The 14171-nt window shown below is 41.7% G+C and overlaps 1 protein-coding gene across 1 annotated transcript in view; it reads left to right on the top strand.

The window, feature by feature from the left end:
• The window catches only part of IGF2R (insulin like growth factor 2 receptor), a 120202-nt gene that overhangs the window by 73761 nt on the left and 32270 nt on the right, over window positions 1–14171 (top strand). The window contains exons 22-28 of the mRNA XM_018565607.1: window positions 1515–1686; window positions 4609–4779; window positions 4870–5013; window positions 6943–7124; window positions 7823–7910; window positions 9638–9847; window positions 11743–11873. Coding sequence (XP_018421109.1) covers window positions 1515–1686; window positions 4609–4779; window positions 4870–5013; window positions 6943–7124; window positions 7823–7910; window positions 9638–9847; window positions 11743–11873 — 1098 coding nt within the window. The remainder of the gene's footprint in view (window positions 1–1514; window positions 1687–4608; window positions 4780–4869; window positions 5014–6942; window positions 7125–7822; window positions 7911–9637; window positions 9848–11742; window positions 11874–14171) is intronic.

Here is a 14171-nt window from a genome sequence, read left to right as displayed (position 1 = left end):
TTTTAAAGTCCCCACCCATACATACACGCATGCAAACATGCGTCGGGGGCGCATACGTGCAAAAAAGACGATTGCGCCCATTACGCCGCCCATGTTACATATTCTAGGGCCATCAGTCACTGATAACACTAAACTGATGAGCGGTAAAAGCTTTTAAAGCGTCGCCGATGGCGAATTTTGGGTATGGTAGTTTTCTGCAATTTCACGGGTGCGCGCAATTTTAAAGCTTGACATGTTTGGTGTCTATTTACCCGACGTGACCCGATCTTTTATATTTTACCACAAAACTGGGTAATAATGTTTCCTAACATAATGTAAAAAAAAACTTATTTTTTCCAAAATTTTTTGTAATTTTTCCTAATTATAGTAAAAAATAAAAACCCCAGTGGTGTTTAAATACCACCAAAAGAAAGCCCTATCTGTCCCCAAAAAATGGTATAAAATTCATTTCAGTACAGCGTTGCATGACGGAATAAACGTCAGTCAAAGTACTGCAGCTCTGAATACTGAAAAATGGCCTGGCCAGGAAGGGGGTCTAAACACCTGGTCTTGAAGTGGTTAAGGAGATAACCCTGGAGCCAGTATGCAGATAAGGGATTTGATTTCCAGTGAGAACTGGAATCCTGTACGAGTCATGCCCATTTAATTGACTATCTGGGATCCATCAGCAACCTTTGTTATTATTAAAGCAAATGGATGTCTCAAACGTCATTGACTGTGAAAACATAATAGGGCGGTATTCCCTTTTTTCTATTCACCATGTAGTGACACTAAAAGTGCTTTTTTCTCTTATATGGGGCCCATAAACTGAAAGCTTAAACCGGTAAAGCATAATGTGTTTTTATTGAGTGTATATTTTGAATCATTAGGACAGTATTTACCTTAAAGCAATTTCTGATGTGACTTTTCCACTTTAATACACATCTAAACTATACCATTGAAAAGATTGTACATTCCTTTTATGATTATGGGTACATTTCTTTTTACTGTTGAGGATTGTCAAATGCAGGACATAACAGTTTGTTGAAGTTGCAGACAGCAATTTCCATATATGAAATATATTACTTGCCAAAGTTATTCAGCTGTCCTGACAAGAGTAACACACGAGGAAGGATGCGTCTGCCCAATTTACTTGGGGTGAAATCTTCCATCTAAATGCAGGAGATGATAACACAGACAGATATTGAATGGCTGCATCTCCGTATACCATTTATTCCTGTCTGTGCACGGTCTCCGGTCTAGATATACTCGGCATACAGCAGTCATATCCCATGTGAGCCCTTCACAGCCTGTACTCTGTGACTACATGTAGAGGAAAGCCTTTGGCCTGCCAATACAGATTTCCATCTGTAGTGACTTGTTCATCTTGTATCCTAACAGCAGTGCATCTTTTCTTTGCGAAAGACTGTTATTATAGAGTTTGTCATGCAGTTATGTTTTGCAGTTAATTTGCGTTCTCATGACAAATACATTGCGAGAGTATTAAAACCTTCTATCATTTGTCTCTTCAATAGCTAAATATATGTGGCCCTGTGAATGAGTGTGGTCTCATTGAAGATGTCAAAGCAGCTGGCTGTGAATTTGAAAACAATGTGCCGTCTAGACCAGTCCAGATAAGCCAGTTGCTGGACCTTTCTTCAGATTTCATCTCCCTTACCTATCATGGAGCCTTTCATGAAGAAGCCGGTGAGGGGAAAAAATTACACAATTACAGTTCAAATATGATGACACAGTTGGTGATGGGTGCATATGGTACAGGCCTTGCTGTGTTTTATATAATGTACTGTTGGAACATCTTGCTTCTAGAATCCCTATTCACACCACACGCAGTGGGGCTGCACGGGCCATGGTTTCCAGCACAACCCTAACGCAAGGCATGGCAATTTGCCTGGTCACAGATGGTCACCATTTACACCACTGCGTTGTGCTGGGAACATGGTGGTGTGCACTGAAAAAAAAAAAAAAAAAATTTTTTGGGGGGGGACATAAAAAAAAAAAAAAAAAAGTACAGCATGCCATACTTTTTTTTTTTTTAGCGCATCGCGATGAGGAAGAACCGCCTCACACCCTGCTGTGCCCATAAAACTGAATTAAATGTTACTTGTTAAATGGAATAGAGTATTGGCACTGCTCACCAGCCGCTGTGCATTTTGAGAGTGAACCCTAAGAGGTAAAAGTAGGTCTTTGGATAATCAGTCTTTCAGCATCTTCCTATTATTCTCAGAGTATAGGCATCCTTGTTTTTGTACAAGAAAACTAGAGTTCAAAGTATATCTAAACCCCAAAACAAAAATGTAATGTATTGCAGCTTACCGATTCTTAGATGTATTGGCTGCATTGTTTTCAGTTTTACAGGGTTTCTTTTCTTTTTCACCTGGAAATCATGCCAGCTTTGTTGAATGCCTGAAGGAATGCCGTTGTCGCCCTAGACAGCTCTCTACAAATACCGTACCTCCCCAAATTCTCATATCCAATAGTTATGAGTTGTTTTGTAGTTCCCAGAAAATAGCTGGAAAAACATTGTTAGAAATGTCAGTTCAGTGCACAGGAAATCCATCCAGTATGCTGAAATAGTGGCAAAATCAACAGGTAGTTTTCTGTGCTTGCAGAAAATGTACTTACCCGGAAAAGAGGAAATGAATGCAGCTGCCTCGAAAAGACTTGATAGCTCAACAGTCTTTTGTCATGGGACAATTTGATCCGGTCTCTGGATGAACCAGGTTTTCCCCTTTCCTGGTGGAAATCAGCTCAGGAGGTGGAAGTCCTTCCTTCTTATTTTTTAGATGGTCCTCATAATGGATGCCAGCCTAATGGGCGTGGTAGGAGTCATACACACTGTGTCTGTGCAGGGGACTTAATCATCAAGGAAGTCTAGGTTCTTGATGAGCATCCTGGAACTTTGTATGATTTGGCTGTCTCTGCAGTGTTGGACAATCTTACTTGAAGGTCATCTGATCTGTATTCAGTGGGACAACTTTACAGTGATGACATTTATCAGTCAGAGAGCAAATGGAAGTCTCACCACGGCATAGAAAGATTGGATCCCGTGCTGGGCAGTACTTTGTGTTCCAGCCTTGCCAGCCATGTAAATTTTAGCTGTGGGCAATTTGCAGGCAGACTGGTACCTGGACCGAGGGAAGTAGTGTCTACACTCTAGGACCTGTTTTGCAGGTGGTGAACACTGGATGTGGACCCATTGACATTCAGGTTCAACAACAGACTAAACTGACTTGTTTGTAAGTGCCTTTTTGAGTATTTTGGTATTAATAACTTGTTCCCAGATTTGCAAGGTTGCTACCTGGCCTTCTGTTCACTCGTTCTCTATGTTCTACCAGATGGAAGTCTCTGCCTCATCTAAATGCAGCTTCATGCATAAAGCCTTTTTAAGTGGCTCTTTGAGCTGTAGACAGTCCCTGATTTTGTTTTTTAAATATGTTGAGCTTGTTAGTAGTTGTTTACTCTGTTGTGCCCGTCTAATATGGAGGGCTTTTGAACATCTCAAAGGAACAAGACTTCCTGTGTCCTTCAGTGGATGAGAAAGAAATTATCTGGGAGTCCATTGAGGAACGCAGGTCCTACTCCTCTGTGTTTATGATCATGTTCTCAGGACTGCTTTTGCCATTGTTCAATCCTCCTGTAGGTAGCAGTATAACCTGGAAGTTAAAGACTTCATGTGTCTCATCAATGGACTTGAAGTAAGGGATTTTACAGTGAGTACAAAAATCCTTTTGTTTTTTTGCAAGACAATGCTGCCAAAAGAGAGCCATGTTTTTCCCCTCAAAAAATGTGTTTTGCTTCAGTATCACACTTGTTGTCAAATCAGTGCACCAAAGCTAAAAATTGTTCTGGCACATAAGCATTATACAGTAGCAGAAACTCAAATGGTTAATGCTCTTTTTCTTTTTAATTAAAGAGAAGTGTTGTTGACAACTAAAAATAGATCAATAAACAACTGCTGGATCATGTTTTAAAAGTTCCACACGTAAGTGAATACAAAAAAAAAAAAAATGTTGCTCAGTTTTCAGCCTGGTGACCATGCTTTTCATTGAAGTGATGTAGTCTCCTGATATGGAGTTTCTACTGAGGCTGAACGTGTGAGTATACATCAGGTTGTCACTGGTACCAGCAGACACCTTTGGCTTGCCTGGGGGAGTAATAATCAGGCAGGTTGGAAAACCTTGATCAACTGCTGCTGTTTTCATCCTGGCTAAGGTAGTGCTGAAGGTCTCTACAGCACATCTTCCATGCCCCCTTCCCTCTCCATTGCCTAAACACAAACAGTTGCACAATGCAACCCCTCGTATTTATGGATCTGGAAGGCGGCTTAAAAGCCTGAGTTTTGTTGAAGATCATGCCTGCATATTTTTCGGCCCTCTCCTTTTGTGGTTGCCTTAATACTTTGAGTAGATCAAGAATCTCAAGACTAGGAAACCCGATGGGCATGTGATGAATGGGAGTTTTACTTAGACAAAACAGATTCTTATAGTTAATGTGGGAATTTCATATTTCTGGAGAAGCTACCAGTGCATCATCATGGAGAAAGTGGTATCTGCAAACCAGAGAATGCTCAAAGTTATTAATGTTTAATACCATATCTCTATTTTTCAGGTCAAGGGGACATGTTTACAATAAACTTTGTGTGCAATGATGATTTATATCCTGGGGAGCTGGTCTTTAAGAGAGAGGAAATAAACTCTGAAACTCATCTCTACCATACATTTTTTGATTTTAAAACGGCAATGGCTTGCTCTCCTTCTCCAGTGGATTGTCAGGTTACAGGTTAGTACCTGGATTTCTGTATAGTGTGTGTGTGTGCTTTTTTTTTTCCCCCTTGATCCTTCTTTGATGTAAATCTTTTTTTTCTTCTAGATACTGCAGGGAATGAGTATGATTTAAGTGACCTTAGTCAGGATGCTAAACCATGGATAGCTGTAGATACATCTGATAGTGCCAAAAATAGAACATTTTACCTCAGTGTATGCAAACCTCTTCCAGTTATCCAAGGATGTCCAGGTAAGGTTTTTTGCCAACATTTGCTTGGCTTTTGGCTGACATCTGCTTCTGTTTTATGGTAAATTGTTGTGTAACGGTTAGCACCTATCTCTGCGCAGCTCCCCTGTCAATAACATTAGTTCTGGGGCGGGAATGTTGGCCCTTTTTAGATTGACTGCAAGTGAAATCACTAGCCCAGGACCAATATGCAAATTGTCAAATGGTTATGGAAGCTTCTGAGACAGATATCTTCAGCATTGTCACAGATTCAATGTACACATAGTTGCAGCGTGGTTTGTTAATGTATTTTGCTGCTATTTTATTATAAATTAAATTATTAGAATCTTACAGCTGAACTGTAAGTGGATATAAATGATCACCGTTTTAATTAATGCTTGTATTAATTAAATCCGAGATTTCCTCTGCAGCACTATTTCTGCTGCTAGATGTCCTCAGTCTGATGGCCAATACCATTTAATCCAATAACTGTGAGCCCAAGTTATCCTGGACCTGCCCTAGTCTGTGGCTGAACAGTGAAAGGAGAAGCTGCACAGTGATGAGTTCATCGATCTGTCACTGCTTTTATTTTCCTATAAGCATGCTTCTAGTCATAACGTGAGCTGGTTGGATCCTCATACTGTTCTTTTACTCATTCTCCAAGTCTGCTGTACATGGACTGCAAGAGGATAATACCAGGTCAAATTCAGGTGCTTACGCTGCTGTATTTAATAAATTACATTTAATGATGTGTTAATGACATACGTGCAATCATTTGTGTCTTTTATATCTCTCGAGTTCAACTTTAAAACACATAATTAAAGGAGAACTATGGGGTCAGTGTTTTTCCCCATAGTTCTCCTTAGGGTAACGGGAGGACACAAACCAGCGTCCTCCCGTTACCCTAAGCTCAGTATACCGTGAGCTGCAGCTCGCGGGATACTGAGACGTCGCAGCCGGAGCGGATCCCGACGTAGATGACGGGATCCGCCCAGCTGCGTGAGTGACAGCTGGCTCTGCCTATCTAGAGGCAGAGCCAGCTGTACCCGCCCCCTCCCCCGTCCGTTCCGCCAGTCAGCGCTGGCAGATCGGAGGGGGGAGAGGGGAATCCAGCCCCTCCCCCTGTCACGGCAGAGAGCCGTGACAGGATCGAGAGGTGAGCGAACCTGGTATGTGTTCGCTCACCTCCCGATCTACTGAGCCGACCTGTGACAGTCTCATTGTCACAGGTCGGCTAGAACTATGAGCCGAGTGGAAATCACTCATCTCATAGTTCTCCTTTTAATGTTTCCTTGCCTCCGTAGCTAGTGTCAGGGTAGAGCTTAAGGAGTTTCTAAAGCCTCACGTTTTTTTTGCATATATCTACTGCTAGCAAGCAGTAGATATATGCAAAAAGTAAAAACAATTGAAAAGTGGTTTAAACTTACCCGTGTCTGCGCCGCACACTCCCGTCCGAAAATCTGAAAATGCTCGGGTGGCCGCAAAGCATCGTAGGGCGGGCGCATGCGCAGTTCGGATTTTCGGCCGGGAGACGAGGAGAGACGCAAGGTAAGTCTATGGACGCGGGCACCCGCATGCAGACACTGTGGGACAGGAAGTGCCAGCAAGGACAGAGGAGTCAGCGCTGGATCGGAGACCCGCAGCAGCACTGGAGAGACAGATTAAAATGACAGGAAAGAAGAAGATCGGATTAAGAGACATAATATAAAGTAAGTGCTTTAATTAACATTAGGGGGAGGGAAAAAGGTTTTTGCCTTTTTTAAAGTCACTTTAAGGTATACCACACCATGGTGCTGCTTCTCCTTTAATATTAGGTCTTCTGCTGCTACTTGAATGTTGTTTTGCTTCCTGGAGAAGTCATTGAGTGGGCATTACCTTACTACCACATTTATCTTCCCCCAACAAAATGCGGCTGATTACTTCTAGTAAAATAACCTGTTTTTGTCTCTTCAGGGGGAGTTGTTGGGTCCTGCATGAAGACTACAGATAATAAAAGCTTCAACCTTGGCTTTATCCAGATGAGTCCTCAGGTTTCAGCAGATGGGACTCTTACCATTGTCTATATGAGTGGAGACAAATGTAGAGACAACAAGCATTACTCTACACGGATCATTTTCCAGTGTGACCACAACATGGTAAGAATCTCCTCATTCCTTATATGTAATCCAGTTCTCTGACTACTTACTAAATCTGGACTTGTTTTGTCATGGCTTCTCTGCCTAATGTAAATCCTTTTTAAAAAACAATGTTTTCCACACAAAACTAGTACATTAATTTTGAGTAGAATGCGAATATACTCTGTCATGCCTACTTATCGGTAAAGATGGAGTATGTAATCGTCACCCACTCACTGCTATATTATCTCATCATGTGTGGTTACATGACTTTAGGTCCATTCTGACACGCAGGCTGGCTGTTGCAGCGGGTGCATTGAGGTTTGATGTTAAAGGAGCCTCATGGCTCTTGATCTTGACCTTAGGGCTTTATAGGTGACATTATTTTTCAAATTATTCACTACTTTTCTTTTTTTGTTTTTTAGTGGAGGTTTTCTTTAAATGTCTGTGGAATGTTTAATATTGTGGTCTTTTGTTTGGTGGTATCGGAGGGCACTCGCCTCCAAGTCCCCTCTGCTCCTCAGGCTATGACCTGCAGCCATGCATTTTGTAAATGGTCAAGTGTAATTCAACTATCTTGCAGGTAACAAAAGCGCCAGGATAATTTTTCCAGACAATCTTTAGTAGAAACCATGAAAACGCAATGATTTCTGCATCTGCCTCTCTTTCAGACTACATATCTGTGTTTTTTTAATATTATCATTTTATTTTTTTAATAGGGGTCCCCTGTGTTCCAAGAACTAGATGACTGTGAATATGTATTCTTGTGGAGGACGTCTGAGGCATGCCCTGTTATAAGAGCTGAAGGTAAGCATTTACACAGCTAGGCCAGATTTCTCCAGGCTTACTCACACTGATGGAGTGGCTCTCTTTGTCAGGCAGACTTCTTGCCTGTGCGTTTATCCCTTTGACCTTCCAAATAGCTTAATATACTCTGTTAGTCCTCTGCACCCTAGTACTGTTCAATTCCCATATATTGGGGTTTAGATGACAAATCAATTATTGGTCATAAAAAATGCAATAAATTATATACAAGTTAAATACATACTAAAATCATAAATTGGATAATAACATGATTAGTTCCCAATATGTCCCCCTTCTACTCTGTATTGTGACATGCATAGCTCCAGCAATTATTGGTCATACCCAATTCATCTGGTTACAAATTTATTTGTCAATGTGGGATATATATATATTTGATGGTATCCAAAGGCGTGTAGCTCAATCCCAATGCGTTTCACAGTGTGCTTCTTTAGGGGTTTCAAGGCAACTCTAGGCACATGTACAGCAATGAGGGGCCAGCCAACAAGGAGAGCTCCTCTCTTCACTGCCGGACTTTGGTGGGATCATAAGGGAATGCACCAAAAAGGAAAAGCCCAACAAAGCGATCCACTGCTTCAATACAAACTTAGCCAACAGTATCTCAATTCCAAAGGTCTAGAGCAGAGGTCTCAAAGTATTGGCCCGCGGGCCAGTACTATGTGGCCCGCAGCCAGCTAACAAGTCAGGTACACGCGGTCACTGGCTGCATTCCTGACTTGCGGGAGCAGCTACACGGTCTGTATCTCTGTCGGATGCAGAATGCAGAGCTGATCCTGTCAGCTCCAGCACTGAGATCCTTTCGGCTGGAGCTCAGTTCTGAGTTCCGGCCGAAAAGATGGATTAGTGAGGTCTGCAGAAGACCTTACTAATCACCACTAGAGCACCAGGGATCGTGCCTGCTCGCCTCCCCTCTGCAAAAAGGTAAGCAGGAGAGGGGGTTCTGTATTTTTTGGGGGGTGTATTTTTTTATGTGTATGGGCAGGGGGGGAGGGATAATTAGGGATTCCTGCATCAGGAGCTTGCAGTTTCCTGCAGCAGGCATGCCTAGTCTGTCGTTTATAGGTGGACAGCTATCACCCATTCAAGGTAATGATCAGATGACCGCAGCTACATGTAAATGCCTGCACACCGCATTTAATAGTATGTGATATGATTACATTTGGTATCAATCACTATCCCTGGATGCATCAATTGTGCATCCTGGGAAGGTGGTTTTCTAACCACATGTAATCATATCACATACCATTACATGAGGTGTGCAGGCGTTTACATGCAGCTGCTGTCACATGATGAATAACTTGAATTAGTAACAGCTGTCGCTTGTAAATGCCAGTTTAGGGATTCCTGCTGCAGGAAAACGCAAGTTCCTGACGCAGGAATCCCTAATTGCACCTAAACTTACAGATATGAATGGCGCCTTATGGTGTCCTTAGTTCCATACTGGATATAGTTACATTTTATTTTGAAGTATCAGATTTGGCAAGCGGCCCACATGGGAGAAATAAATTTGAGTGGCCCCCGAGTGAAGTGAGTTTGAGACACCTGGTCTAGTGGGATGTTCTGGAAGACATGACGGGATGCATCCAGTCATGTGCTCTATGTATAAATTGCCTGACATGCAATTAATAGCATCTAGCAGATGACGACAAATTCATTATCCATAGTTTACACCTCTGAATCATTAATATCTTTTTTTTTTCTTTCTCTAACAGGTGACAATTGCCAAGTTACAGACCCCAAATATGGCCATATATATGATTTGAAACCTCTAGGAGCAAAGAATGTGGAAGTGAAAGCTGATGAATACTTATATCAGTTTCGTGTCTGTGGGGAAGTTACGGGATCTTCTTGCACACCCAAAGCACCTAGCGGGACAACCGTTTCCTCCTGCCAGGTCAAGGGATCCACAGCACAGCTGGCAGGTACTGATATAGATGTGCATCTGCAGAGAGATCATGTTCATGATTGCGACACTTGTTGGATAATGATAATGTGGAAGCACATCACATAGGACTATAAAATCCTATTTTTTATTGCATATTGCAGTTTACCGAAAGGGTTACTTAGAAATGGCTTTGTAACATTTGTGAGAGAAAGGTAGACATCTTGTACTTGAATGCAAATGGTCCTGTAAAAGATTTTGCTCTGGATGGGTCGGAACACTCCTAACAATTTATAAATAACAGAAACTCTGGTGCTGTAAATTGCCATTTAACTTTATATATTTGTTGGAGCTAACTTGGAAAGCATTTAAGGCAATGCTCTAGCATGACAGGTCTACTTTAGTACTAATATATTCAGGAAAAACTGACTAATAGGATCAGTAGGTCAGGTGATAAGTTAGTTTTCTGGGCCATAAACAGTGGTTTGCCCAATTCAACTTTATACGATTGAGAAGGAAAACTCTAATGCCTCTCCAAAGCCTCATAGCCATTAATCCTGGGGAAACATCCATACCAGCCAATCCTGGGTGTTTTTTTTTTCTTCTCACACTCCTGATGCCTGCAGAGTGTCCCCCAATTTTTTTATCTTGGTATAAAAACGCACTTTTTTTTCCCAAATGGGTACATGCATGTTTGGACACTGATCAATTAACAGGATGTTTGCATGGCAGCGATGAGTGCATGCAAGGTCAGTCACGATCCAAAGTCTGCAGGAACCTTAAGATGGTTAACAATTAAGTTATAGTTAATATTAGGGAGTTGAGTTTATGTGTAGGGTTAAGGTATGTATGGGGTACAGTATGAATAATGTACCAATTTTTATTTTTGAATAAAGTAGAGAAGAGTTAAAACCTTTGCTCGTTTTGGTGTTTTTTGTGTATGTGTCCTGTTGGGGAGATTTGCCTTTACTGCATGTTTCTGACACACATCAGGAAATGGGTGCAAACCTCTGCAGAGTAGGGAGCATTCCCCTCTTAGACATATATCATGAGAACAGGTGTCCCCACTGGAAGAAGATTTCCTTCAACTGTAATATTTTGGGTTGCCCATCATTTTCTGTCCCAGGGACCATAGTCACCATTACAAACCGAGTAGACCAATCTTACCACTGGCAATACTGACTATAAAATAACTCGCACATGTGTAAACCCTTCCCTATTCTGCATAAAGCTGAAAAAAAAAAAAACTTTGGCTAGATATGCACTTAAAGTATCCATCATGAAAGAGTACAGTGAAAACCTCTCTTGCTTTTGACACCAAGAAGCTCTGTGCTAAAAATGTATGTTGCATCAAATTTTCTATAGCCAGTCACCTACAGATAAAATGACCTTGGCTACAAATTACCTGACATCTGCAAGCAGTTCAGGATTGGGAAGCTCTTGTAATGATTAGGCTGTACACAGGTTCATATTAGAGCAAGAATGAGCATTTTTAAGCTTTGAAAGCCCTTATCACATTCAGAAATGTTCTAACATTTTGGGGCATTCTTTGTATGTAGTGAAAAGAACAGAAAGAGTAACTGCTTGTATTGTATTGTACTATTGTGTACTATTGTGAATAAGAATGTAGCTGTTTCTGGTGGTCTTGCAGTGTGGGCAAGCATGCACAGAACATGGTCTACCATATTATTGGTCATTCTTAGCTGTACTCTATAGTGGACCTGATTTCCCTTTGACTATTTTTTGAAAGTTTCATAGTTGCAGTTTAGATGGATTTTAACCTTAAAATCTGTGTCCCACATACAAAAGAACCAGCCATATAATTAAACTGTTATTTTTTATTGTTTTAAGGTTTGAATACCTTGGGAATCTGCTAACGATACATCCTATTACTATACTACCTATTAAGAGTCCTGTTTTCCCTTTGTTTAATAGGATTAACCAACCAAAAGCTGATATATGAAAATGGCCTCATCATGATAAATTATATAGGAGGAGATCTCTGCCACCAGAAGCATAACCGTACAACACTTATTCTCTTCTACTGTGATAAGACAGAAGAGCAGGTTGGTATCATGTTTTAAGCAAGATTATGAGGAAGACATTTATTTATTTAGTTTTTTTTAATTTTGCAAAGCATGACAATTTTGCCCTGCATATGATTTACCAGAATGTAGTCCTGAGTCATACCTTGGTGATCCTGATACAAAGAGAAATTGATTCTTGCACAAATGCATTTGGGTATCGCCTGTATATGTAGCTCTAATAATAATCTAATATTTTTGTAATTTGCACAAACAGTGAAAGATAATCATTCATACACAGTATAACTCAAGTCAGAGTGTGTGTATGTTGTTTTGGATATAGTATAGAAACTTTTTATAAACCTCCCCCCCCCCCCTTTTTCTGTTCTTTTCTTGTTCATTAAGGAGCACAGGTCTTAAACATTTGGGTTCATCTGCTTACAGAAGGATTGGATGGTGGCAAACAAAACAAAACAAAAAAAAGGAGGACAATTCTGCACTTACGGACCTCACTGATAAACAACTGGAGGTCTTTCTAGTACTATGTTCTCTTTGGTTACCTTTATATCCGATCTTGGCTTGCCAAACCATATCTGATTTGTCAAAATCCATTAAAAAACATAATTCTGCTGCTTCCGTTGACCTTAAGATTATTACGCATGTGGAACAGATATTTGTGGCAGTAAACTTTAGCTGTTAGAAGTCTCCCAGCTTGTTTTCTTCATTAGCCTCTTGTCAATGTATATGCATTGGGCACGGCAGAACTTTCTGGCAAGAAGCATTCAAGTGACAACGGCTCTTCAGACTGGCTCTAGACACTATCATCAAGGATGACTACTGGGGGCACTCATGTTCATCAGCGGAATAAGGAGCAGACTGCCAAGCCATCTCTTATCTGTTAGCTCACCCGCAGCTTCCACTTCGGGACACCCCCCCCCCCCCCCCCCCCTCCCTCCCCCCCAAGGATGGCTCCCCATCCAGATGTATGGTCTGGAACACAGAAGCTACCAAATCCACTGAGTCCTACTTCGCTTTAAGATGCACCCCCACTTTCCAGAGTGGGGAGGGCGTTGGTTCTTTGCGGCTAGCATCCATTAGGTAGTATCTCAGGGCTACAACATTGATTTTCTTTCCCTGCTTGTTGCTCAGTTTCTAACTTTAAATCTCCCTCAGCAATTTGCTTCAGACACTTTCTGGATCTCATCTCCTGGTTGACATCTTTTGAAACTCCAGACCATCGGGCTGTCTCTTCAGCATTCTAACTTGTTGGGAGGGCCATCCAATTTGGATCCAGTCAGACAATACCACTGTGTTGGAGGGACATCTTCACCTCGCCCAGTCTGTGATTCCTACAATGCTCAAAGCTAGGTTGCGAACTTACACAAAGTTTATCATTGGACATGAAAGATGTACTTTGATTGTTTTGAGTCTAAGGACTTTTACCCGAGTAGTTTCTGTTGTGGGATGGATCCTCTTCATTCTGCATTTGGGTTTGCACCAATATTTGCCTCTTAGTACCATTAAGGGCCAGATATCTGCTGGGGTTGGGGGGAGGGGTGGCTCATGTGGTCCCCCCAGTCCAATACCCTTTGATGACAAGTTCATATTTCTTGTTGCTATGACCTCGGCTAGGAGAGTGTCTGAGCTGGTGGCTTTGTTCCACAAGGAACCCTTTTTTGTCGCGCTCAAGGAAAAGGTGATGTTGAGGCCCAGCACTTCCTTTTTTCCCCCGAGTACTCTCCACTTTTCACCTCATTTTCTTTCTGTCCCTCGGTGCAGCACCAGTTCACCAAAAGGAAATTTCTACTCCAGGGCTTGTTCACACCATCTCTGGACAAGAACATTTTTTTCCGCACCTGAAATGCATCCCAATATATTCCTATGGTATTTGTGGGCTCTGTTCACACCAGTGCAGTATGTTTATCCTTCAGAAAAACCGACTCCTTTTTGTCATTCTGGATGGGCACAGGAAGGATGCCGCGGCTTTTTGTTCCACCATCTCTAGGTGGCTCAGACAGATCATAGTTCGGGCTTCTTGTCTCAGGGCTTGTTCACACCATGTCTGGACCATGTCCAGACCAGAACTGTTTGTTCCCAGACCAGAAAAGTATCCCTATGGTATTTCTGGGCTCTGTTCACACCACCGCAGTCCGTTCCGGTCCAAACAAATAAAATACTGCTGGCTGCATGGTTGCATTTTCTCTGGTCCAGAATGCATGCAAATGCATAAAAATGCATGGATATGAATTGGACTGCACCTGAAAGCCCATTTTAAGCTTTTTTTTTTTTTAAAGTGGCAAAAACGCACTGCATTTCCAGATCTGGTCCAGGCATGGTGCG

This window comes from Nanorana parkeri, unplaced genomic scaffold (genome assembly GCF_000935625.1).
Source record: "Nanorana parkeri isolate BGI_ZX_2015 unplaced genomic scaffold, ASM93562v1 scaffold866, whole genome shotgun sequence".
NCBI classification, from domain to species: domain Eukaryota; kingdom Metazoa; phylum Chordata; class Amphibia; order Anura; family Dicroglossidae; genus Nanorana; species Nanorana parkeri.
This window is presented reverse-complemented; position numbering and strand designations above follow the sequence as displayed.